Below are 24,880 nucleotides of genomic sequence, written 5' to 3'. Positions count from 1 at the left end.
GTGCGGCCGGCTGCCCGGCCGGAGGTCCCGCTGCGGCCCCGCTGCTGGTGCTGCCGGTGCGGAGCAGCTGTGGAGCCGCTGCGGCCGCGTCCGTCCACAAGGAGGAGGAAGAGAGGAGGATGCTGGAGGAGGAGGAGGAGGAGCTGGAGGAGGAGCCTAGAAAATCCTCTTCAGTTCAAAAAAAAAAACAACACAAAAAAAAAACATATTGACTCAATTCCTTTGACATTTAATTCTTTTTTTAGAGGCTGAACCCGGGGGGGCTCACTTAGTATTGTTATTCTGACACGGAAATAAACCCAAATTTGACCCACTAAAAATGCTCCAAAACTCAGCAGATTTGGCATGCACGTCATGACCTCCCAAAAAAAATTTATAAAATGGAAAAATTAACAGCATCATTTCCAAAATGTGCTCTCTAGCGCCATCTAGATATTAAAAAATGGCCGCCACGGCTTGTATCAAATCAAACCGACGCCACTCTTTCTTCTTGTCAAGAGCCATTTATCACGCGCTTACACCACTGACCTAAATCCTAAATAAAGTCCGCATTTTGCCTTTCAAAATCAATTTTTTTCTCAAATATGGTCCTTGCGAAAAATTATCTCCTCCGAGGGCGTTCGACATTTGCCCCAAATTGTGAGACTTCAGGGCAGTTTTCTCCCAAGAAGAAACCTTTTTTTCTTCTGCAGACCCTCTCTCTGGGGTGATGTGACTCTCAGGTAGACTGCAGTCATTCAGCTGAGAGCAGCTGGTAGTCAAACTCCCACCCGTCACTGACTGAAGTGAAGAGAGAGGATTTTCTGTTTTTCTCTTCCTCATTTTACCATTTCAGCTACTCTGAATATCTCATACATGCAGGTTTCAACTGCTTTCAACTTCAATTGAAATATGCTTTATATTGCTGTTGCTTGTTAAGAGAGAAGATCAAGGCATTGCTAATATTTAACTTGATCGTTTGATAACAATCACAAAGATATAGAAAAATTAAGATAATGTCACCACATTTTACCATTAAAATCGATACTTTTTTTTTAAAAGCCCAAAATTTTCTGCCTCCTGTCAGTTTGTCTAGTTGCTTGGCTGGTTGGTTTGTGTGTGTATTTCTGTGAGTGTGTTTTGTTTTGTGCCTAATTTGATGCCCTCTTTGTCCTCATATTTCACACTTTTTACCAAAAATATAAGTGTATGTGTTTTTAATCTACCATTTTGTAATTCCTGGTTTGGTTCTGAAAAAAGTAGTGTTCTTGTTTTTTTTCTTTTTCCCTTTAATAAATTGTGAGTGTAAGGTTAAAACCAAGACTAATTGGAAAAACTTATTTCCTTCACTGAATTTATTTTAGGTATTATAGGAATTAATTGGAATAGTTAGTAAGAACTGCTTCAACCATAACTAGAGACTTATACTGTAAATACAGTATCAGCTTATGGGTAAAGACTGACATGAAATACGCTTTCTCATGATTGGCTTCACCTGTGTATGTGGGTCAAGGGTCAATGAGCTTACCAAACAACCTTTGTGTTCCAATAATTAGTGCTAAAGGTACTCAAATCAATAAAACAAGGGTGCCTGAATTTATGCACCTGCCAACTTCTGTTTAAGTTTTTGCACACTTTCGGTTAATCCTATGAACTTCATTTCACTGCTCAAACATCACTGTGTTTGTCTGCTGATGTATTTAATTGAAATTGCTGATCCGAAAAACCAATGATTTCTAAAGAAAAATATTGAAAATGATCGGGGGTGCCCAAACTTTTTCATACCACTGTAACTATAAGTAAGTAGACTGCTCTGTTGCAGTGCCAGAGAACCGGGGGTGCAGCTGGGGGTCAAAGGTCATGCCCAGGGATAAACAGAGGTAAACTGTCATCTTCAAATCAAGCGTGTTCTTCTACTTACAATTCTAGAAGGCGATATAAAGTAATGATCAGTGTGTATTGTGTACACATCAAATCTACAAACAAGCACTGGAAAAAAAGCAAAATTCCTTCTATTGGTACCACTTTATTGTCGAAGTCAGAGAAATAGAATTTTAAGAATCTAAAATAGAAGTAAGCAAAATAAGAGAGTCCTGAGCCAAATCTGATCAAGAGAAAATTTTTTTGTGGAACTTTCCCCACATTCAAATATGAAGATCAGAAATACAACACCTAGTCTTAATGGGTTGAGGGTGAGGAAGAAGGCTGTAGGAGACGGAGGACAGTCCTCTGGATCAGGACGCACAGTTGTGACTGAAGGATTGTGGGCCTGAAGGCGAACTTCCACAATTCAGATAAATTAGGGACTCTAACCATTGAACTTTTGGTAACAGGATTGTTTTTAAAAAAGAAACAAAATGTTAATTGTGGAGTAGGAGCAGGCTCCAGTGTGGGTTAAAGCTGTTCTGTGGTCTCCACCGCATACATTTAGGAAAAACGTTACGAGTTAATCTTTGTGAAACATTGCCCTCTGCTGACTTTCTGCCTCACGTGCAGCACAGAATGAAAGGCTCCCTGGGAGCGACAAGTATTCATGAAAATGAATGGAGAAAAAAAAAGGCAGATAAAAAAGAAGTCACCTGAAGCTGATCACCAGAAGAGGGTTTTTTTTTTTTTTTTTTTTTTTTTTTTTTTAAGTATTTTGAGTGTGTACACAGGGATGAAGCTCTGCTGTGAGAGACTGTGTAGAATATTGCAATAACCCTGCATATTATAATATCTTGCAATCACATAGTCCAAAAAGGTTCATTGGTCTTCCAAGTTATAATCCAAAGCAAAGGTTCTTTTCCAAAGACCAAGGGTCTTGAAAGACCAAGGGTCTTTGGAAAAGGGTTTTTAACAATGGTGTCCTCCTTGGTCGTCTCCCATGAAGTCCACTTTGGTCAAACAAGGACGGATGGTGCGATTTGACACTGATGTTCCTTGAGCTTGAAGTTCACCTTTAATCTCTTTAGAACGTTTTCTGGGCTCTTTTGTTACCATTCGTGTTATCCGTCTCTTTGATTTGTCATCAGTTTTCCTCCTGCGGCCACGTCCAGGAAGGCTGCTACAGTCCCATGAATCTTGAATTTCTGAATAATTTGTGCAGCTGTAGTCACAGGAACATCAAACTGCTTGGAGATGGTCTGATAGTCTTTACCTTTAACATCCTTATCTCTAATTTTCATTCTAATCTCCTGAGACAACTCTTTCCTTTGCTTCCTCTGGTCCATGTTGAGGGTGGTACACTTCATGTGACTACCTGCCGCCCTCTATATGAGCCACTGACTGATTACAAGATTGGAGACACCTGTGATGCTAATTAGTGGACACACCTGGGATTGAAATGCCTCTTTGGTCACATCATTTTCAGTCTTTTCTAGGGGTATCATCCTTTTTGCCCAGGCCTGTTTCTTGAATGTTTTTTTCTTCAAATATTTCATTTGAAGCATGGTTGAAAAGCATTGTCTGACTTTCATTAGTTAAATTTCACAGAATTTTTTTTATCACTGCTTTCGTCAGATTCAAGTTATTTCTCTGACCACTGTGAATTTTTCTTTCATTAAACAAAGGGTACTACAATTCTGTCCACGTGTTTGCATAACCTAATAACCTTCAAATTTATGCTTAGAAGTTCTTCTTTGTTGTTGAGCCAAGTAAATGTGATGAAAAGGCAAATATTTTCACAAAAACAAACAATTACCACAGAAATGGCACACAGAACAATTACCACAGAAGAGCTGCTCATGAGGGTTGGTTGGTGGTTTGTCCGGGACAGCACTCTGGCCTCTGAGCACTATCATGGCTGAAATTGATATCACAGGCTTTTTTTTTTAACTTGGTGCATTAAATTTGTCACATGTAGCCCAACAGAAATATCAGAACCTGGATTTCATCTTCCACGCCGCTCACAAAGGCTCTGAGGGTGTAAAGGTCACAGACCTTGATTCCCTCCAAGGTCAACAAGTTGCTCCATTTTATCCAAGGCAGCTGAAATTTTAACATGTTGTTCTGTCTTCCCCGAGAATCATATCTGTGGTGGTTTGACCCCACTAAGTCCTTTCTGCTGCCCGTACAGGCGTCGGCAATGTCCAGTTCAATCAATTAAGCATCATCATTTGGTCAAATTTGTTTAAAATAAGATGAGATTTATTCATTCTTTAATATTAGGCGTTTATTAAATATAATTTATAACCAATCTGAAAACAATATATCTGAAGCAGTTATTTCTCTTGATGCCGAAAAGGCGTTTGATCGGGAGAAATGGGATTTTCTTTTTTATACATTAAGAAGATTTGGGTTTGGAACTAATTTTATATCATGGATTAATGTGCTATATTCCTCTCCCCTTGCAGCAGTTCGAACTAACAATAATCTATCTAATTATTTTCAACTTCAATGTGGTACAAGGCAGGGGTGCCCTTTGTCACCCCTCCTTTTTGCTTTGGCTATTGAACCTTTGGCAATTGCCTTGAGACAGTGCACTGACATCAAAGGGATTTTTCGTGGAACAATGGAGCATAAAGTCTCGCTTTATGCGGATGATATGCTTTTATTTGTCTCAGACCCACCACATAGTCTTCCAAAAGTTCTAGATCTGCTAAAAGAGTTTGGAGTGATCTCTGGATACAAAGTAAACTTTCAGAAATCTGAGGCTATGATCATAGGCGGAACGGTGGGGGAGTTGTCATTACTTTGGATCCTTTTAAACTCTGTCATAATAAATTCAAATACTTGGGCATATGGATCACGCAGAATCATAAAGAGTTATATAAAGCCAATCATCAGGTGCTGCTGTCAAAACTAAAACAAGAGTTTGAAAAATGGGAGTTGCTGCCTCTTTCACTTGGTGGCAGAATCAATACTATTAAAATGAACATTTTCCCCAAATTTTTGTATTTGTTCCAATGTCTCCCAATTTTCTTGACCAAATCTTTCTTTAAAAATTTAAACAGTCAAATTTCCTCTTTCATTTGGAATAAAAAACCACCGAGATTAAAACAAAGTATATTACAGAGGCCCCGGAGTGCAGGAGGCTTGGCACTCCCAAACTTTTTATTTTATTATTGGGCATCCAATGTGAAAGCAATGTTGTACTGGACAGAAACTGCTAATTTACCATCATGGGCAGCCCTAGAGAAGTTATCAGTAGTAGAACACGTTGAACCTGTATCTTTGCTGTGTACCAGGTTACCTATGCCAAAACCTATTTCAAATTTTACTTGTAATCCGCTTGTTATTCATTCAATTAAGATATGGAACCAGTTCAGGAGGCATTTTAAACTTGTCAATTTATCCCTTTTTGCATCACCACGAAGAAACTGCATGTTTCCCCCATCATTAATTGATGAGGCCTTCAGCATCTGGACGAATCTTGGAATAACATCACTGCATAAACTTTTCAAAGACAATGTTTTCATCTCTTTCGAACAACTGAAGACTGAATATTGTATCCCTGGTTCTCACTTCTTCAGATATCTACAAATTAGAAACTTCATCATCTGTAACATGGACTCTTTCCCTTCTTCTCCACCTTCAAGTCTTCTGGACGATATTCTTAAACTCAAACCAGATACCAAGCGTCTCATAAGTACCTTCTATGGGTTGTTTAATAAGTATAAGATGGGTAGTTTACAGACACTTAAATGTAAGTGGGAGGAGGACTTAAACACACGGATCTCAGATGAGACGTGGAAAAATATTAGCGATCGAATTTTTTCTTCATCTATCTGTCTCAGACATATGGTTGTACAATTTAAAGTGGTACATCGTCTCCATAGGTCAAAAACTAGATTGAGTAAGATTAGGTCTGATTTAGATCCTACGTGTGATCGCTGTAAGCAAGAGCCAGCCTCCTTACTGCATATGTTTTGGACTTGCTCAAAATTACATAATTTTTGGAAATATGTTTTGATACTTTGTCTAGAACATGTGGTATTGATCTGATCCCCTGCCCATTTATTGCTATATTTGGAGTTACCCTTGATGTAAGACTAACCAAAATGCAAGTCAAATTGATTGCTTTTTGTGCATTATTGGCTCGAAGAAGAATCTTATTGAATTGGAAAGATCCTCATCCACCTAAATGTGGGCACTGGGTGAAGGATATTATGCATTACATTCAACTAGAGAAGATTAGATATACAGTAAGGAGCTCTGTCCAAACATTCTATGACATTTGGAAACCTTTTCTTACTCACTTTAAAAACATCAATGCAAAAGATTTTGTTGAATAATGATGTGAATTTATGTCTTATGTCTGCTCTATTATTTCTGTATTTTTTGTGTTATTGTTGTTTATTATTACAAACACAATGCTTGTTGTATATATGTATATATATTTTTTTCCTTCTTTTTACTTTCTACAGTCTGGCTGGGTATGGTCGAGGGTGGGATTATGTGTTTTGAGGAGAAAAAAAAAAAACAACTTTGACTGAATATCTGTAATATTGTTGTCAAAAACTGTTGAATAAATAGACCTTGATCAAAAAAAAAATAAGATGAGATTTGTGGGATGTGTTCACACCTCTTCCAGAAAGTTATGCTTAGAATTTGGAAGACCCACCTCCTTCCTGAAGCTACTTCCTGTTGGGAGGATCTTACGGAATGACTCAACTGCACACAGCACTTTGAGAGAAGCTAATTTCCACATAAACAGAATTTGCACAACGAATGTCGTTTTAAATTATTTATTGAAAAACTGTTTTGTTGCCTGTTGGTCCTGTCGGGGTGTGTCACCTGCCGTGATGGCGGCGGACCTGCAGGGGCAAACGTGACAAATCACAGATTGAGGAATGAGCGATATACGTGCCTGTTTTAAATTACCTTTACCTTATTACCTTTTAACTGTTGGTGTGCATCCAGTGAATGTGAGAAGGTGTCTTGTGAGCGTGGTGGAGTGACTTTTGTAGAGGCTAAGCCTACGCTTGAAGTCTCTACTACGGCTTCTACCCGGAATTTCGGCCGACACGCTGGCACCTGAATGGCCTGATTGATGCGGCTGAGGCGATCATTTGCGTCTTTGAAATATGTCCATTTATTTTCTTTTTCACAAACTCCACCACAAAACACAGATCGCACAGCGATGGCGGCGGCGGCAGCAGCAACAGCGGTCAAAACTGTGTTTCCTCTCCGGGCAGCAACACCTGCCAGGCCGTGATTACTTCCTATTTAACACTTCCGGTGCTAACAATGGCTCTTACACAATTAATGGAAAGTTGTAGAAATCCTCAAGTACAAAACTCTTTGAAGTGCTGCTAAATTAGTATCATGGTTCCTTCATTCTCTTCAGTGCTTTCTGTCACTCAGTCTCACTCTGTTAGTCTTTCCTCAAACAACAGAGGCTCATTCACTTCACTTCACTTCTGACAGAAAACAAAGGCCATTTCTTCCACTTCTTCTTCAGACTATTTACCCTTCAAAATCTCTCTGAGGATCTTGTGGGACCAGCTTAAATAAATGACAGTAAATGTGATAGGCCTTGGCTTTTGTCTTCTCGCCATGTCGAGAAAGAAGCAGCCCTGAGCCAAAATCCCTCTCGGGAAGTCGGCGGTCCTGCGACCCTCATGGGAAGTGAAAGGTGGTTGGGTTAACTGCGTATTGAAGAGGTGCATGGCAGGAGTGTGCGCGTGATCAGGAAGCACCCGCCTCCAGCAAATGAGTGGTGAGGCGAGAGCGACTGGAGGCGGGCAAAAGGTGTGCACAACTCCTGGGAAAGAGTTCCCAGCAGAAAGAAAACAAAGGATGACAAACTGACTCCCAGCCATCACCAATGCTCAGAGTTTTTTCTGTCATGTCTGGGATTCAGTGGACAAACCACACTCACATCAATGGATATTTGAAGTAGAGTGGTATGAAAAAAAGTTTAGGCACCCCTGATCATTTTCAAGATTTTCCTTTATAAATCATTGGTTGTTCGGATCAGCAATTTCAGTTAAATATGTCATATAGCAGACAAACACAGTGATGTGTGAGAAGTGAAATGAAGTTTATAGGATTAACAGAAAGTGTACAATAATTGCTTAAACAAAAGTAGGCACGTGCATAAATTTGGGCATCACAACAGAAAAATTTAATCAGTATTTAGTAGATCCTCCTTTTGTAGAAATAGCAGCCTCTAAACGCTTCCTATAGCTTCCAATGAGGGTCTGGATTCTGGTTGAAGGTCAATAAACAGGTCAAATGGTTTTAAAATCGAGCTTTTATCACCCTCGTCTTTTATCGAAGGTAAAACCTTTTTTTATCTTTTAATCTTCTTGAACAAGTCGTGCATGCTTTTATTTCGTCTCGTCTGGACTACTGCAACGCGCTTTACACGGGTATAGGCCAAAACGCACTCTCGCGGTTGCAGTTAGTCCAGAACTCTGCGGCACGACTTTTAACAGGGGCCAGAAAGCGCGAACATCACCCCAATTTTAGCTTCTTTGCACTGGCTCCCTGTTAATTTTAGGATTGACTTTAAGATCCTTTGGTTTGTTTTTAAAGCTTTGAATGGACTGGCCCCTCAATACATCACAGACTGCCTCCAAATTTACACTCCAGCGCGCGCTCTCAGGTCCGAGGGCAAGTGCCAGCTCGTGGTGCCTAAGACGACACTGAAAACCAGAGGGGACAGGGCCTTCTCTGTGGTCGGTCCTAAACTCTGGGACGCTTTGCCCCTCCATGTCCGAACAGCCCCCACTGTGGACTGTTTTAAGTCTCATCTTAAGGCCCACTTTTATTCTTTGGCCTTTAACACCAAGTGAGTTGTGTGGTCCTCTTTGTCTTTTAATTTATTTTTGTCTTATTTATTGTTTTAATTCAAGTTTTTATTTTATGTTTTATTTATTTTATGATTTTACTTTTTGTATTTGCCATTATTTTTTTGTTCTTGTGCAGCACTTTGGTGACATTTGTCTGTTTTAAAAATCTGCTTTATAAATAAAGTGGATTGGATTGGATTGTGTCGTATAATCTGTACACGGTCATACTGTCCTGTTTCAAATGGCTTTATTCTATATATGAGTTCGAATGTATGAAAAATGAATCACAATTAAGAATGTGCTAATTCTAATGATATATGTTTTTCACTTTTTACTCACAAAACAAGTTCACATTAAAATTCACATAAAATTGAAGTAGTTCATGAAGTAGTGCTGATATTACACCTAAATCTGTTTACGACTGGATTGGATGGTGATTTCGAGAAACCTTTATGTCACTTAATATCCGCCTGTTTGTTTTGTGAGGCACAGACAGTTTTTAAACAGTATGACCAGTGGAGTCACTGTGATGGTGGAGGAGGGGCGTCCTCTAGTGGTCAACAATAAAAACAGCAGCACCCGGGCTTTTTTCATATGCGAGAGAGACACAGAAGACAGAGACAAGAGATGTTTTTCTAACTTTTACTTGTACTTTTTGAATTATTTTGTACTAAATTACAGAGACTGATTTTTATTCCTACAACAGGAAACAAGAAAACATGACGAGAGCAGCATCCTGTCTGAATGTGCTGCCGTAACTGGAGACTGTGGTCAGCCTGTCAGCACACTTTAGAAGACGTGACATGACTCACTAACCGCAGCAGAAACACTTTTCAAGGTGACGTGACAGAAGAAGAAGAAGAAGAAAAAGTCACACGGTTACAACTACGATGACCTTTGTACTTGTCGTTGTGGAAGAAAAGAAAATCACTCACTTCTGCAGTGACAAAATTAGTGAATGTGATGTGGAACTAAACGCCAATATTCCAATAGATAATCATTCTTGGATTATTTTTTGCATAGGTTATGTTAGTTTTGTGATAAACAAGGTGTAATGACAAACTATACAACTGCTCTCTTTATGGCGCTTTATCAATGAGTCACGCAATGTCAGAGTTTAACAGAAGATAAAATCAAAATAACACCTTTTAAGGTTGCCAGCGTGAGCATTTTATTTACTGTGGAGGTTGAGAAACGTCTCCTGCGCTGCACGCCACATTACTCATTCATCCGCGTTCATGTCTCATGCAAAGTTTTACATGTGTCTGTAACCTCATGTATCAAATGTACCTTTGTACATGAGATAGGGGAAGTGATGACCTTACATCATGGTCCAGTTCTTTGCTTTACTGAACTATGTGACCAAAAAAGTACAAATGAAATGTTAGTGTTTTATCAAGGTCACTCAACAATAAAATACAACGTGGAATAAATCACATGACAACTATCAGTAGAGTAAAATGGGACAGATGTAATGTGCATCGAGAGCTCAGCAGTCTTAGATTAAGTTTGAAGAGAGGAAGTTCCTGATCTCATTATTCATTGTCATTATCATTAGCAGCAGAAGACGTGTGAAATTAAAGAGAAGAGAGATCCCATGGCAAAAGATAAACATGGTCTCACTGGCTGTGTTGGTCAGATGTGGAAGGAGCAGTCAGAATCTTTTCTGTTCAGGAGGTAGGAGTGATATCTATACAGCATCAATCTCTATATCAACTTTAAATCAATAACAAAAACTGAAACCATTTCAATATGCAGTTACCTTTAGGTCCCTCTGCAGTGTTGTGGTTAACTGACTCTGTCATGAGTTTCCTGAGGCTCATTCCTATCTAAAGTAATGCTTATCTGATAATCTAAGATCTGCTATATAGACACTATAACAAATGGAAAACAAAAAAAGGTTTCTCCAAGATGCTTATACAGGCAGGTAGGGGTTGAACTGATTGGCTTCATTCTTAGTTTATATTAACTAATGATATATGCCTGAATTTTTCTCTTGAGTTTTTTGGGTTTGAGATAAGTTATAATATAAATATCACTTGGAATTTACCCAGGGCACATGTTTTTATCTAATTGACAGTGCAGTTGCATTCACCCGTCTGTCTTCTGGACTGTTGAGCAGTGACAGGCAGTTGGAGCGGATCCCAGCTGGCTAAGGGTGAAGGCAGGGCACACCCTGCACGGGTTGATAATCTGTTTGATTTCATCCAATGAGTCTCAAGAGTCTGCAGTTGTTATATAAAGTACATATTTTATGACTAAAGGTTGAATAATAATCAAGAGAAAAGGACTACACTTGACCGCGCCACATCCTGAAATAACATTACGTATAAACATCAGACAGCAACATTTCAATAAATACAGCTCAATGAACCTATTTGAACATGTATGTTTTTTTAGATTTGATGACAGATTGCAATCTATTAAAAGAGCTAATGCTTCAAAACTACTTGAGCCATGTGCAGTGAAACTGTTATGAGTCCATTCAGTTACTTCATCATACCGGCTGAGAGTGACCGAAAGACAGGACGCCTCTGCCTTTCCTGTGCGACCGGCTCAGGAAGACAATACAAACTTTCACACAGAAAGGTCCTGAGCTCATACTCAAACCAGGGATAGTCTCACTGCTGTGTGGCCACAGATTGGAAAACCATGTTTTCAAAAAGTCATTTCCTCAAATTTTAGAGAAGTACAAGATTGGAATAAGAATGTCTGAAGAACCAGAAATTCAGTTGCAGGATCTCACAGAGTCAAATGAGGAGTGACTTAAATATGCAGACCATATTTGCTGAACAACTGAAAATGTTTAGCCTGGATTAGATGTTAGCTCAGAGCTGTCAGGGCATGTTGTGAAAACAGGACATATCACAGAAACCCTGTTTCCCTGTAGCTTCAAAAATCACAGTTGTTTTGACAAAGTTGATGAAGCCTGAGCTGTTTTGCTCAAAGCCCACATTGTGCTAAACCTCAGGAGTTTCATTTTCAGTGGTAGTGGCCTAGATGTTGAAGATGCAGACAGGATCTGATGGTCGCTTGTTAGATTCCCACAGGTGATGGGTTTTCACTGTGGGCACCAAAACACCTCCATCAGTCCCCACTGGTGTTTCTATTCGAGGGTCATTTTCCACGACAGTCCTAAAAATCACTGCTTATCATTTAAGGCCCTGTAAGAAAAATTTGAAATCTTTAAAAGCACTTCTTACAGAGGAAGTGCAACTTTTCTGACAAGTGCAGTAAGTGCATGTGTGATGTGGTCGTAGTCGATAATCGTGTACATTTACAACACCACCACACAACGAAGAAAGCAAGAAACACAGTTAAAACGAATGTTTTCAATATTTACAACTAGTCGCCTGACAAGCAAGGAGCACATTTCTGGAGACGCAGCTGGCCCACGCGCCATAGGTTGGACACCTCTGCTGCACAGAGACCGTTATAGACGATCAAAGCTGAAGGTACTACTCCTTTAAGGGATAAAATTAGAAATATAGAGCTTGCTGTCTTCAGAGGGAGTAAAAACAGACGATTTTTGCTGTCACGTTTAGGAGCGCCTGATTGTTTTGGTTTTTTTTTTTTTTCGAATCGTCTCTTCCAGCTGTTTTAATCATGATGACAGAAAATTAAACATGGCCGACTGCTCGGTGGGAGGAGGGGGGTAAGGAAGAGAAACGCGCTCTCAAATTGTAAAATCATAAACTTATCTCCCTGCGGTGACGGTATTTGAGCAGATAGGTTGAGAGGAGCGATCGACAGCCACGTGAGGAGGGCGGAAGAGACAGACGGAGGAGGGGACGTCGTCGGCCGTGGGTGTGTGAGGGTCTCTTTACATCTGCACTGTCACCGCGCGCGCCGCAGCACACACCGACCGGACAGCCGCGCGCGAACACGGTGCGTCTCCCTCTCTTTACCACAGGGACTGTATCGCCTCTTCTCCCCTCTCTCTCTTTCTCTGTGAGCTGATATCACTTTAAACACAGAGCAGGACCGAGCCCAGCCGTCGCGGCTCCTGGAGAGGGTTTTTTTTTTTTTTTCTCCCAAATTTTATTTTTAGACCTGATGGTGTAAATTGTTTGGATTCAGCTGTGGCATGCAAACACGCTTCTCCTCTTGTGACAGGATCCAGACATGGACGAGAAGACCGAGATGAATTCACTGTCCGGCTCCATACACGAGCAGAACGGAGATCTGGGGTGAGTCGAACTCTTCCGAGTTCCTCTCTGTTACCTTCGGTTCTGCAGCGTTCCTAGAAAGTAACGGAGTAAAGTCACTTCAGGGACTCGAACTCAGAGTTGGAGAAAATATTGCCTATATTGAGCCTATTAAAAGTAGTATAAAATATACATCCATGTTTTGGAAACATTGGATTCAGTGTTTGTATATTTTTTAGTGTTTTGTGATGTTTTTTGTATTTTTCATATGGACCAACTGTGTCTGAAATAAAGTTTATATATATTGCAATAGTTCTCTAAATTATGAGTAAACGTTTGTTATTGCAAGTCGTCCAGTTTCTATAGCAGGGATTTTTTTTTGTTAAAAAGGTAAACTTGTTGGCAACAAATCAATTTGAAAAAGTTTGATTAGTAATAACAATTTTGTGATTGGGAGTTTTGAAGCAGTAAATTACATTGTAAGGGGCTGTTTACATTTTAAAGTTTTTATAATTCGTTACTTTCACATCTGCTTGAACGACATGAGCACATTTAATGTCTGGCATCCCATCACTTCAAATGAATTATTGTGTGTTTAGGCTGGAATAAAAAGCTTAAGTAAAATGAACCTCATATTTGATAGATTCAGCTGCTGACAATAGAATACTCTGTACTTAAAATACCTTCAACTTGAGGTACTTTCAATGTGTTTTGATAGGAGTGCTGACTTTTAAAGGATTTTAAAATAATGTTTAGTTAGGCTGTGATATTATTTGTGGTTTTTATACGTAATTCTGACTCTTTTAGAGACACAGAGAAAGACCACAAAAAGAATGGGAAGAAGAAGAAGAAAGAAGTGGAGCCCATGGTCGGCCCCATCGCTGTGGTAAGCTCAGCCATCACACTGTCGTCTGCCGCCACAATCAGGTGATCGGTTTATGGTGTGTGTGTGTGTGTGTGTGTGTGTGTGTGTGTGTGTGTGTGTGTGTGTGTGTGTGTATACGTGCGTGTGTTTGTGTGTATCTTCATCAAACAGAAGAAGCAGTGTTGATTTGGTTTGTCGAAGTGTTTCCTAAATTAGCCCTGCGGTTAGTAGACAAACACTGATCTCACCTCCATAGGCTGTGTGCGGATTGATTTCACCGTCATGAAAGTGTGATACGTGAGTGTGTGGAGGTTTGTGTGTGTGAAGAGAAAGGGGAAGCAGTGCGGGAGGATGGGAGTACGACACATCCTCCTGTTGTTTGGGTGAAGCCCACCGGTCTCCTGTTGTGAGAAGAGAATGGCTGCTTACAGTTTGAAGTTTTTTTTTTCCCCCTCTCTGATTTCCCAATTCAAGAGTCTCTATTTGATCTCTCTCTCTCTCTCTCTCTCTCTCTCTCGTTTCTCTGTCGGCGTAGTTCAGGTTTGCAGATGGCGTGGACATTCTGATGATCATTGTAGGGACGCTGATGGCCATGGGCCACGGCGTGGTGCTTCCTCTCATGTGTATTGTCTTCGGCGACATGACGGACAGCTTCGTCATGGACGCAGGATCCCAAATGGATCCAAGTGAGTTTTTATAGACATGTTTTCATTCTTCTTAAATCCACTGTACGGTAGCATACTCATGTATTTGATACCTTTCTGTCCACAGATATGACAATTATGTATAACAGCACCTTAGAAGAGGACATGACGGGGTAAGTTTATGTACAGCCTGAACTGTTCTTCCTGGATGTGAAATGACTCCAGATTGAATAAACAATGTTGAAAATACACACAAAGAGTCACTTGTCTTCTCACAGGTTTGCCATCGACTATGCCATCATGGGAGCGGCCGTCCTGATCGTCGCGTACCTGCAGGTTTCCCTCTGGACGCTGGCAGCCGGGCGGCAGGTCCGGCGCATCCGCACCCTGTTTTTCCACCGCATCATGCAGCAGGACATTGGCTGGTTCGATATCAATGAGACGGGAGAGCTGAACACACGTCTGACAGAGTACGTGAAAAAAAACCCCCCAAAAAACAACAAAGATTTCACACATCTTTTGTGCATATCATCGAAAGCCATAAATCTTCCAGCACTCTGAATGGCGATGGTTGCCCTGTTTTTATTTTTGCGTGTACAGTGACATCTATAAGATACAGGAAGGCATCGGGGACAAGGTGGGCATGCTGATTCAAGGTTTCACCACCTTCATTGCCTCCTTTGTCATCGGCTTCATCAAAGGTTGGAAACTGACCCTGGTCATCCTGGCCGTCAGCCCGGTTTTGGCCATTTCTGCCGCAATTTTTAGTAAGGTGCGTCGCTGCTTGCTCCACCCGTGACGGCGATGGTGAAAACGCCAAGGTGGTGTTCCTCGTGGTAAATTCACATCTTCTCCGATCCGAGCAGGTGCTGACGTCGTTCACCTCAAAAGAGCAGGCGGCGTACGCCAAGGCGGGAGCTGTGGCTGAGGAGGTGCTCTCTGCCGTCAGGACGGTGTTCGCCTTCAGCGGCCAAGAGAAAGAGATTCAGAGGTGTGCTTACACACTTGCGTCTGCACTCCTCTCTGCTGATCAGATTTTCCTTCCGATCGCAGCAGACAGCTGTGCAGATGAGAAGAAGCATCGCTCTCAGTAAAGGACAGTAACCAAATAGAATTGAAAAATAATTGAATTCGCCTTTTATGAGAGATTAGCCTGTTCTAATGGGTCCTGCAGCCACTGCGGTCTCATTTGGACGTTATTTTTCCAGAGCTGTGTTCCGTGCTGCTTGACCTTTGTATCTTCATGTGTTTCACTTCAGATATCATAAAAATTTGGAGGACGCAAAGAATATGGGTATCAAGAAAGCTATCTCCGCTAACATTGCCATGGGCTTCACCTTCATGATGATCTACATTTCCTATGCGCTGGCCTTCTGGTACGGCAGCACGCTCATCCTGGCTGATGAGTACACAATAGGAACTGTGCTCACTGTGAGTGGACTTCCCTTCTGATATTGTGTCGTATTTTCTACCTTTTGGTCCAAAAAAGGCTTCTTGTGTCATTAATGCTGTTATGTGTGTGTGTTTGTGTGTGTGTTTTAGGTCTTCTTCGTTGTGATTATTGGAGCCTTTTCAATGGGACAGACCTCTCCCAACATCCAGACGTTCGCCAGCGCCCGGGGAGCCGCACATAAAGTGTACAACATCATCGATCATGTAAGAAATGCAACGCTCTTTAACCAAAGACTGTAAAGTCTGCAATTGAAAATCCCATCAATCTCCCCCCCCCCCCCCCCCCCCCCCCCCCCCCCCCCCCCCCCCCCCCCCACCTTTCCTGCTGTCACTTTGCGTTACTCAGCGTGCGCTGTGGCGCTCTGGCTCTCTGTGGAGCTGCTTTGATGCAGCCGACAACCTGCAGTCAGTAATGATACGCTGAGTTTTGCCCTAATTGGAGCGCCTGCTGTGTGGATGAGGTTGGTGGAGGTTCACGCTCCCTCATGGAGCTACTCTCAATCCACGTTTTCCACCAATGGGGATATCAACCCCAAGAATGTTCGATATTTGTTTTGCAAACACTGCATAGAGGGAAGCCTCATTTATATCTTTAAAAACAGTGGAGTTTTAAGTGATCCGTTCAGCCACGGACCTGCAAAGCCCCTTGTGCAGGAGTTTCACTTGCTGCCCCTGCCTCTTGTTTTCCTGGATCAGTGCCGCGATCGGCCTGCTGTGCTCATGTTAGTCTGTCATAGACGACACATTTCAGTTAGTTTAACCGAATGATGAGTGATATTGCTTGAAAAAGGTCACTTGATTGCAATCGCCCTGTTCCAAACTGATAAATAAGAGATCTCTATCATCTTTTTATTAGCGTCAAGGTTCAAGCTCAAGGATGGCCGTTTTTCTCGCACTGTGGCTCGTCTGCTTTAAAAATCAGATTTTTTTTTAATTTAAGATAATTCAGTGCCGTGGACTCCTGCGAGAAGCAGGTGGACAGCCATTTATTTTAAGGACAAGTCTTGGTTTTTGCTTTGTGGTAGTGTGTTATATAGATAGTCTTTTATTGTGAGGCACAAAGGTGCTTCATAGATAAAGTTCCTTGTCTGATCTGAAGTACCAAAGGGTTCAGCGTGAGGCAGCTTGCAATCATTCAACCGCAGAAAGCTCCACTTTGTCAGCAAGAGGCGAGTAACAGGTGTGTGCACGTGTGTGTGTGCGTGTGTGTGTGTACGTGCGTGCATGAGTGTGAGAAAACACAATGAGCTATGAAAATAAACATCTAACCTGCAGGGCTGACAGCCTTCCTTCTATTGTGTCTTTAATGTTATGATTAGAATCACATTCTTGATCCAACTGTGTGCTCAAACCAACTCAGAGCTTCAGGTTTCATCGAGTCCTTTTTTCCACAGAACCCGAGTATCGACAGTTTCTCTGAGGCCGGATTCAGACCCGACTTCGTCAAAGGAGACATAGAGTTCAAGAACATCAGCTTCAGCTACCCGTCCAGGCCGGACGTCAAAGTAACCGACGGCACTGAGAAATCTTAAAGAGAAATCCGTTTGTGTGGAAGTGGTTGAAACGGACTGTGTTATCCCTGGCAGGTCCTGAATGACATGTCCCTGAGTGTGAAGAGCGGGCAGACCCTCGCTTTAGTTGGCAGCAGCGGCTGCGGCAAAAGCACCACCATCCAGCTGCTGCAGAGGTTCTACGATCCTGTCGAGGGATCCGTAAGTGACGCCTCTCAGATAACGCATGCACAGGCTTAATTCACTAGATGTAATGATGCATTTCACTTAAAAAAAGCCATTTGTGAATATTTATTGAAGGAAAAAAAGAAAGACGGTGAATAAACACGTCAACAGGGAGTGAGCTGTGTGTCTTTATGTTGGCGTGGCCGTTGCAGGTGAGCATCGACGGCCACGACATCCGGTCTCTTAACATCCGCTACCTGAGAGAGATGATCGGCGTGGTGAGCCAGGAGCCGATCCTCTTCGCCACCACCATCTCCGAGAACATCCGCTACGGCCGCCCCGACGTGACGCAGCAGGAGATCGAGCAAGCCGCCAAAGAGGCCAACGCTTACGACTTCATCATGCAGCTTCCCGATGTAGGTCCGGGTTCAAGGCCGCCTGTTGCCTCTGTGTGGTCGCTGTCAGTCTGCTGACGCCGAGACCCGTCTGTCTGAGCAGAAGTTTGAGACGCTGGTCGGAGACCGGGGAACGCAGATGAGCGGAGGACAGAAGCAGAGGATCGCCATCGCTCGGGCTTTAGTGCGCAACCCCAAAATCCTTCTGCTGGACGAAGCCACTTCTGCTCTCGATGCTGAGAGCGAGACCATTGTGCAGGCTGCCCTTGATAAGGTACACACACACACACACACACACACACACACGGAGAGTACAGAATACACTGAGATTGTTGAATATTATCTCATCATAAATTATATTACTTTCGTTTTTTTTTTTTTTTTAACAATCCATGTTGCTAAAAGATTAAACCCATTTTTGAATCTATTCATTTTTCCTCGATCGTAGTTTGTTGATTTAGTAAATCATTTGGAGAGTGGTCAATCAGAAAATAAGCTTTAATGAAGAATTGGCTGAATTGCCTGGTTTAATTCGATGGATCGCCTCCGGGCTGATGAGCTTTTCAGTCTGGAGTTTGCATCTTGATTCCGTGCGGTGCATGCGTGGGTTTTTTTCCCAGGTGTTATTCAGGCTATAGTTCAGCCATATTCAGCTGGGATCGGCTCCAGAGCCTTTTATAACCCCAGCTCAGATAAAGTGCTATAAAAAATGGTGCAGAGAATGATAAGAAATCAAATAAGATTTTTTTTAATCTGATATAAACTTGTGTGATCTCTGCTTTCATGTTGCTCCGATCGAGTCGGGGTCTCATCCAGAGCCGTGTGTTTGTGTGCAGGTCCGACTGGGTCGCACCACCCTGGTCGTAGCTCACCGCCTCTCCACCATCAGAAACGCAGACCTCATCGCCGGCTTCCAGAAAGGTGAAATTGTGGAGATCGGGACACACGGTGAACTGATGAAGACGAAGGGAGTCTACCACACCCTGGTCACCATGCAGGTGACGTGTCCGTCCGTCCGTCTGTCTGCCGCCGCTCGTGCTCCATGGTCTCCCTCTGACGCTGTATTCCCTCCTCTCAACCGCAGACCTTTGAGAAAGCCAAGGAGGGGAGTGAGGAGGAGGAGGAGGAAGAGGAGGATGATGACCTGAGTGGAGAGAGAAGCCCGTTAGACAAGTCCATGTCAGAGTCCGGAGTGTTCAGGAGGAAGTCCGCAAGAGGCTCCTCCCGCAGGAGGAAGTCTACTAGAGGCTCCTCCTTCGCCGCCTCAGAGGCAGGAAAAGAGGAAAAATCAAAGGATGAGAAGGAAAAGGCAGAAGAGGTGAGCCAGAAGACGACACATGTCTCGTTGCATCTCCCTATTTCTCTGGAGAGTAAAATAACTCCTCTACAATATTTATATTAATTACAATATATTACAAAATTTACAATATCGAGAGGGTTAAAAAAATTTTTTGTCTTCATTTATAGTTAAAAACCACTTTTTGTTTTTTCCAAGCACATTTAACCAATTTGTTTTATAAGAGTCACTTTCTGAACCGTTACCCAAAATAAATGCATCAAACAAACGGCAAATGAAACTCGGGCTGTTGTTCCCTCTCCGCAGGAGGAAATTCCCCCCGCCCCCTTCTTTAAAGTGCTCGCTCTCAACAAGTCCGAGTGGCCGTATATTCTGCTGGGGATCATTTGTGCCACGATCAACGGAGTAATTCAGCCTGTGTTCGCCATCATCTTCTCCAAGATCATCACCGTCAGTTCACTTCCTCTCTCAAGTCGTTTGTGAGCGTTCAGCAGACGCAGAAAGCTTGAAAAGCTGCCATTTTATCCTCGTCCCAGGTGTTCGCTAACCCAGATGATGAAGTTGTGAGGGAAAGATCCATCTTTTTCTCCCTGATGTTCGCTGCCATTGGCGCCGCCTCGTTCGTCACCATGTTTCTACAGGTACGTCTTTCACAAATCTTCCCCCAGCACGAGAGTGTATGATGAAAATGTTCCCAAAATCTGCTTAAAAACCTCAAAACTAAAGCGTGAAGGCCAGACCTAGCAAATAAATAAACTGCACAAACACTTGATGACACAGTAAAGACGATGCTTCATGAAGACACGTTCACCGTGACAGGCTAAACTCTGAAACTTCTGTTGCCTTTCACAGGGTTACTGTTTTGGAAAATCTGGAGAGGTTCTGACGATGAAACTGAGACTCGAGGCCTTTAAGGCCATGATGAGACAGGTGTGTGTGCCGTGCACTGAAACAAGAGAGCAGGAAACCATGCCGACAGGCAGCCGCCACTAAATTAATCATTTGTGTCAACTGGGGATGTTGATATATTTGTGAAAGCTGTAATAAATTGATCAATTATTTTTATATCTATGACCTAAAAAAAGGACCTCGGCTGGTTTGATGACCCCAAAAACAGCGTGGGAGCTCTCACGACCCGACTGGCCACAGACGCCGCTCAAGTTCAAGGGGTAAAACCACAGCAGGCGACACAAGGAAGCAGAGCGCCAAAGTGAATTGCCAGTTGAAATGAGCAACCGTGCCTTTGTTCCTCCGCTCAGGCCGCTGGCGTCCGCCTGGCCACACTGGCCCAGAACTTTGCGAACATGGGCACGGGTATAATCGTGTCCTTCGTGTACGGCTGGGAGCTGACCCTCCTCATCCTGGGCGTGGTGCCCATCATCGCCGTGGCCGGAGCGGTGGGGATGCAGATGCTCACCGGACACGCAGCCGAGGACAAGAAGGAGCTGGAGAAGGCCGGGAAGGTAAAGCCTGGGGGAGGCGGCGCCTTGGCGAGGCCGCCGACTAAATCCCCGTGTCTGAGTCTTTAATGAGGAGCAGGCTCTCTGAAAATATCCATTTTCTGATGTCTTTTTTGTGTGTCTGACGTGTCCCCTCAGATTGCTACAGAGGCCATCGAGAATATCCGAACTGTGGCGTCTCTCACCAGAGAAAAGAAGTTTGAGGAATTGTATCAGGAGAACCTCATCGTGCCTTACAAGTACGAGGAGCCGCAGATCGTCTTAGTGACGCCGACACAAATGATCCTTCACATGTGTGAACATTTCCGTCTCATCATACAGGAACGCCCAGAAGAAAGCCCACGTGTTCGGCTTCACCTTCTCCTTCTCCCAGTCCATGATCTACTTCTCCTACGCCGGATGTTTCCGCTTCGGAGCTTGGCTCATCACACAAGGACGGCTGGACGCCGAGTCCGTCTTCCTGTGAGTTCACAAGGGCTTCTCAAAAAAGAAAAAGGTTTAATTCAAACCGTGAAGCTCACAAATATCATTCAGAATTGTCATATGCAAACTTGTAATATTCTAAAACATCTTGTTGTACAGTTAGGTTTTATGCAGAATCTTAAAATGTTTAATTATTTCTTAATATTAGATGTTTTTTGCTTTTTTTTTTTTTTTTAGTGGAGGACATCATTACAATTGAAATCTCAACATGAAGCTTAGTGCAAAGCTGACAAATATTGTAATTATTTTAGATGTACTTGAATAGATATCAGAAACGTTGGGATTTGGAACAGCTCAACTCTTGCATGGTAGAAATGGCCGCGTAGCCACAACAAGTTCTTTACAGCGTGAGACTGAGAAGCTTCATACAGCAGACTAGACAAGTGTTTTTTAGATTTCTTTTCTCCGTTCAGCAGTTTTACTTTACACCGGTGTCCTTTAATACAGCGGGCTTGAAGAAGAGTGCAGGGGAAATCGTCTTGTTGTTTACACGCCGTTAATCATTATCCCGGCACAAAGCATGTGAAAGGCCACGGCGAGGGAGAGGGATCTGCCAAACGCACGCATGTGCTCCAGGATGATACGTAATTTATTCGAGGGGGAGATGTGCCTGTTACGTAAAGAGGAAGTCCAGAGTTCGAAACCCTTCAGCCTCTCAGACATCATAAAATTATAAAACTTTGGAATATGAATCCCCTCCTGCACCGAGCTTGTTACGCAAACACACACAACAGGATGGAATAGATATAAAGGCACAGTCACCACAGTTAAAATAAGTTTTTAGTGTAGTAGGAATATAGAAACTGAACAATGAATGCTTCATGTATAGAGAAAGAACAAACAAACAAGTGAAGCAGTGTTTACAGTCTGATGTAGAAATAGTGCACACACCTTTCTGTATTCCCCCCGTCATTCACCTGGAAGCTTTATTTACTGCATTCGAAACACTTTCCATCATATGACAGCTCTGCTGCGCTGAACTGAGCGCAATCTCATTAAACACACCGGAGAGTGATCAGTGGGACCTGGCGCTGATGTGGGTTTGATTCCGGTTTCAGTGTGATCTCGGCTGTTCTCTACGGCGCCATGGCTCTCGGAGAGGCGAACTCCTTCGCCCCCAACTACGCCAAGGCCAAACTGTCGGCGGCCCACCTCCTGATGCTGCTGGACAAACAGCCCGAAATCGACAATCTGTCACATGAGGGAGACTCGCCGGTATGTCACACACAAGCGTTTAACAACACACACGGAGCAGCTCAAACACACCTTAACGTTTCACTCCTCTCCCTTCACACAAAACCCCAGAACCAATTCGACGGCAACGTGACCTTCGAGTCGGTCAAGTTTAACTACCCCTCGCGTCCCGACGTGCCCATCCTGCAAGGCCTGAACCTGAAGGTGAAGAAGGGCGAGACGCTGGCCCTGGTGGGCAGCAGCGGCTGTGGAAAGAGCACCACCATCCAGCTGCTGGAGAGGTTCTACGACCCCAGAGAAGGCCGAGTGGTGAGGGAAAACACACTCTCCACCTCCCGTCGGCGAGCTAATGTTTAGCTGCTCCCGGGGGGTTTATACACACTCGCATAGGACCTTGAGATGTTATGACACTTAAGTCACATGCGTGTTTTTATCTTGATTACTGCACTAAGCATTCAGATGAGGCCCCCTGCGTCGCCTAATCTCTGGCCCCACACATGGATGCGGTGACTTTTGACTTGCAGTCATAACATAGTGTATATTATGTTTATGACAGGCTTCCCTAAATTTAGTCAGCTATAGCTGCAGACCTTTGAGATTTGAGATCCAGACTGAATCAGTGTTTGCTTTATAAACTGTTTGCCACTGGAAAATTACAACTGGAAGAAAAAAAATTAATTATAAAAATATGAAATATGGACGACGTCTGAAGATCCTTTTCTGCTCTGGTGTTTTCCTTCAGACGATGGATAATTCGAACATCAGAGATCTGAACATCTTCTGGCTGAGGTCCCAGATCGGCATCGTTTCCCAGGAGCCTGTGCTGTTCGACTGCACGCTGGCGGAGAACATCGCCTACGGAGACAACAGCCGCATCGTGACCATGGAGGAAATACAGGCCGCCGCTAAAGCCGCCAACATTCACAACTTCATAGAGGACCTGCCACTGGTGACTGAAACGCGGCATCAACTTTTGTTTGAATCACTGTTTGATCTGCTGTAAACGTTTTTCCATTTGTGTTGCTTTGTGCAGAAATACAACACACAGGCAGGCGATAAGGGGACCCAGCTGTCAGGCGGCCAGAAGCAGCGGATCGCCATCGCCCGAGCCATCCTGCGAAACCCCAAAGTGCTGCTGCTGGACGAGGCCACGTCCGCACTGGACACCGAGAGCGAGAAGGTCAGAGTTCACTTTTTTTTTTCTTCAAATTTTACTCTGGCATGTGACAAAAACAGAAACTTCGGGAGAATAAAAACAGAAATATAAACACATAAACACACATGTCTTTGAGTTGTGCACAGAGAGAACATGCAAACGCCACACAGACGGGAAGTGAAGCCGGTTTTCTCGTTGTTTTAACCTCCGTCGTCGCGGCCGTCCCCCTGCAGGTGGTGCAGGCGGCTCTGGACCAGGCCAGCAAGGGCCGAACGTGCATCGTGGTGGCCCACCGCCTCTCCACCATCCAGAACGCCGACCGCATCGCCGTCTTCCAGGGTGGAGTGGTGGTGGAACAGGGCACACATCAGCAGCTGCTGGCCAAGAAGGGAGTCTACCACATGCTGGTCACCACACAGATGGGCCACGGGAGGGAATGACGGCCGAATCACCACCGTCCTGGTTTCTATAATCTGTAAGCTGGGCTGCGGTTAGCGCCGGTGAATTTTGCCATCAGCGCTGTGAATCTCATCTCTACAGTTTACATAATCACAGTGGAGCAGAGTGCACTCCGCTGGGAATGAGTCCGAAGTCGGGCTGCTGCTGCTGAGCTCTCGCTTTTACGGCGGCCTCTCAAACGACATTTCGGTTTGCGACACTAGGAAAACTGCTGGTGAGCAAAGAAAAATAAAAAAAAAAATACAAGTGATTGTTAAACAGACTTGCCTTTTACGGCCGTCGCTTTGCACGCTGAGTCACTGTCACATTGTGGTGGCGTATTTTATGACCAAAACTCACGTTTTCCCCCAGTGTGATGAGATAGAAAGTCCGCCATGTAACAAACAGACCTGAAGATGGTTTATTGATATTTTGTCTGGTCAATAATTGCATCTAAAAAAAAAAAAAAACTTACCAGAAAGTTCACTAAGTTATTTCTGCATTTCACAATAATGAAACAGCTTTTGATATTTTGACACTGATAACTGAAGCCTCTAGTTAGAAGCATTCCGTATTTCATATAACCAGACATGGCAAAGAATAAAGCAAAGGGTTTGGCAGTTTTTCAGTTTGAATTCCATTATGGGGGGAAAAACAAATAATTCCATTGTGTTCGTGTTTTGGGACACACCTGTACACTACTGACGAGTTGCTCCTGTTATTATGTAAACTGGCTGTCTTCCATCTGTGCATTTCCTCCCGAAAATGTTCAGCTCCTTCGTCACTCCAAACTCTTCTCACTTCACTGAGGTCGATCTGAGCGTCTCTCTCTCTCTCTCTCTCTCTCTCTCTCTGTCTTTCTACCAGGAATATTCTTTGAGTCACGTACAGCGTACACTTCTTGGTTTGAATCTACATGTTTAACATGTTTTCAAAAAAGAAAATCTTTGCTTTGTCATTGAAGATCTTCATC

At 43.2% G+C, this 24,880-nt stretch overlaps 1 protein-coding gene across 3 annotated transcripts; it reads left to right on the top strand.

Annotated features, from left to right (window-relative positions):
• Nucleotides 1–12,431: 12,431 nt before the first annotated feature.
• On the top strand, nt 12,432–24,441 carry abcb4 (ATP-binding cassette, sub-family B (MDR/TAP), member 4). 3 transcript variants are annotated; one of them, XM_030101904.1, is made up of 28 exons: nt 12,432–12,587; nt 12,816–12,889; nt 13,655–13,733; nt 14,248–14,398; nt 14,484–14,529; nt 14,635–14,826; nt 14,957–15,128; nt 15,223–15,347; nt 15,616–15,787; nt 15,899–16,012; nt 17,203–17,313; nt 17,395–17,520; nt 17,697–17,900; nt 17,983–18,153; nt 18,716–18,877; nt 18,964–19,197; nt 19,483–19,626; nt 19,713–19,817; nt 20,029–20,106; nt 20,262–20,345; nt 20,436–20,639; nt 20,775–20,875; nt 20,958–21,098; nt 22,178–22,334; nt 22,425–22,622; nt 23,056–23,262; nt 23,347–23,493; nt 23,703–24,441. In XM_030101904.1, the coding sequence occupies exons 2-28, from the start codon at nt 12,825–12,827 to the stop codon at nt 23,907–23,909; spliced, it is 3,897 nt and encodes a 1,298-aa protein (XP_029957764.1). In that variant the 5' UTR covers nt 12,432–12,587; nt 12,816–12,824; the 3' UTR covers nt 23,910–24,441. The 3 variants fall into 3 exon arrangements, with proteins under 3 accessions (XP_029957764.1, XP_029957765.1, XP_029957766.1); XM_030101905.1 differs by having other exon boundaries at nt 12,495–12,506; XM_030101906.1 differs by lacking the exon at nt 12,432–12,587 and having other exon boundaries at nt 12,861–12,889; nt 13,657–13,733.
• Nucleotides 24,442–24,880: the final 439 nt, after the last annotated feature.

The sequence above is a fragment of the Salarias fasciatus genome, chromosome 11 (assembly GCF_902148845.1).
Source record: "Salarias fasciatus chromosome 11, fSalaFa1.1, whole genome shotgun sequence".
Classification (NCBI taxonomy): Eukaryota; Metazoa; Chordata; class Actinopteri; order Blenniiformes; family Blenniidae; genus Salarias; species Salarias fasciatus.
The sequence above is the reverse complement of the archived record's forward strand: the minus strand, read 5'-3'. Positions and strand labels throughout refer to the sequence as shown.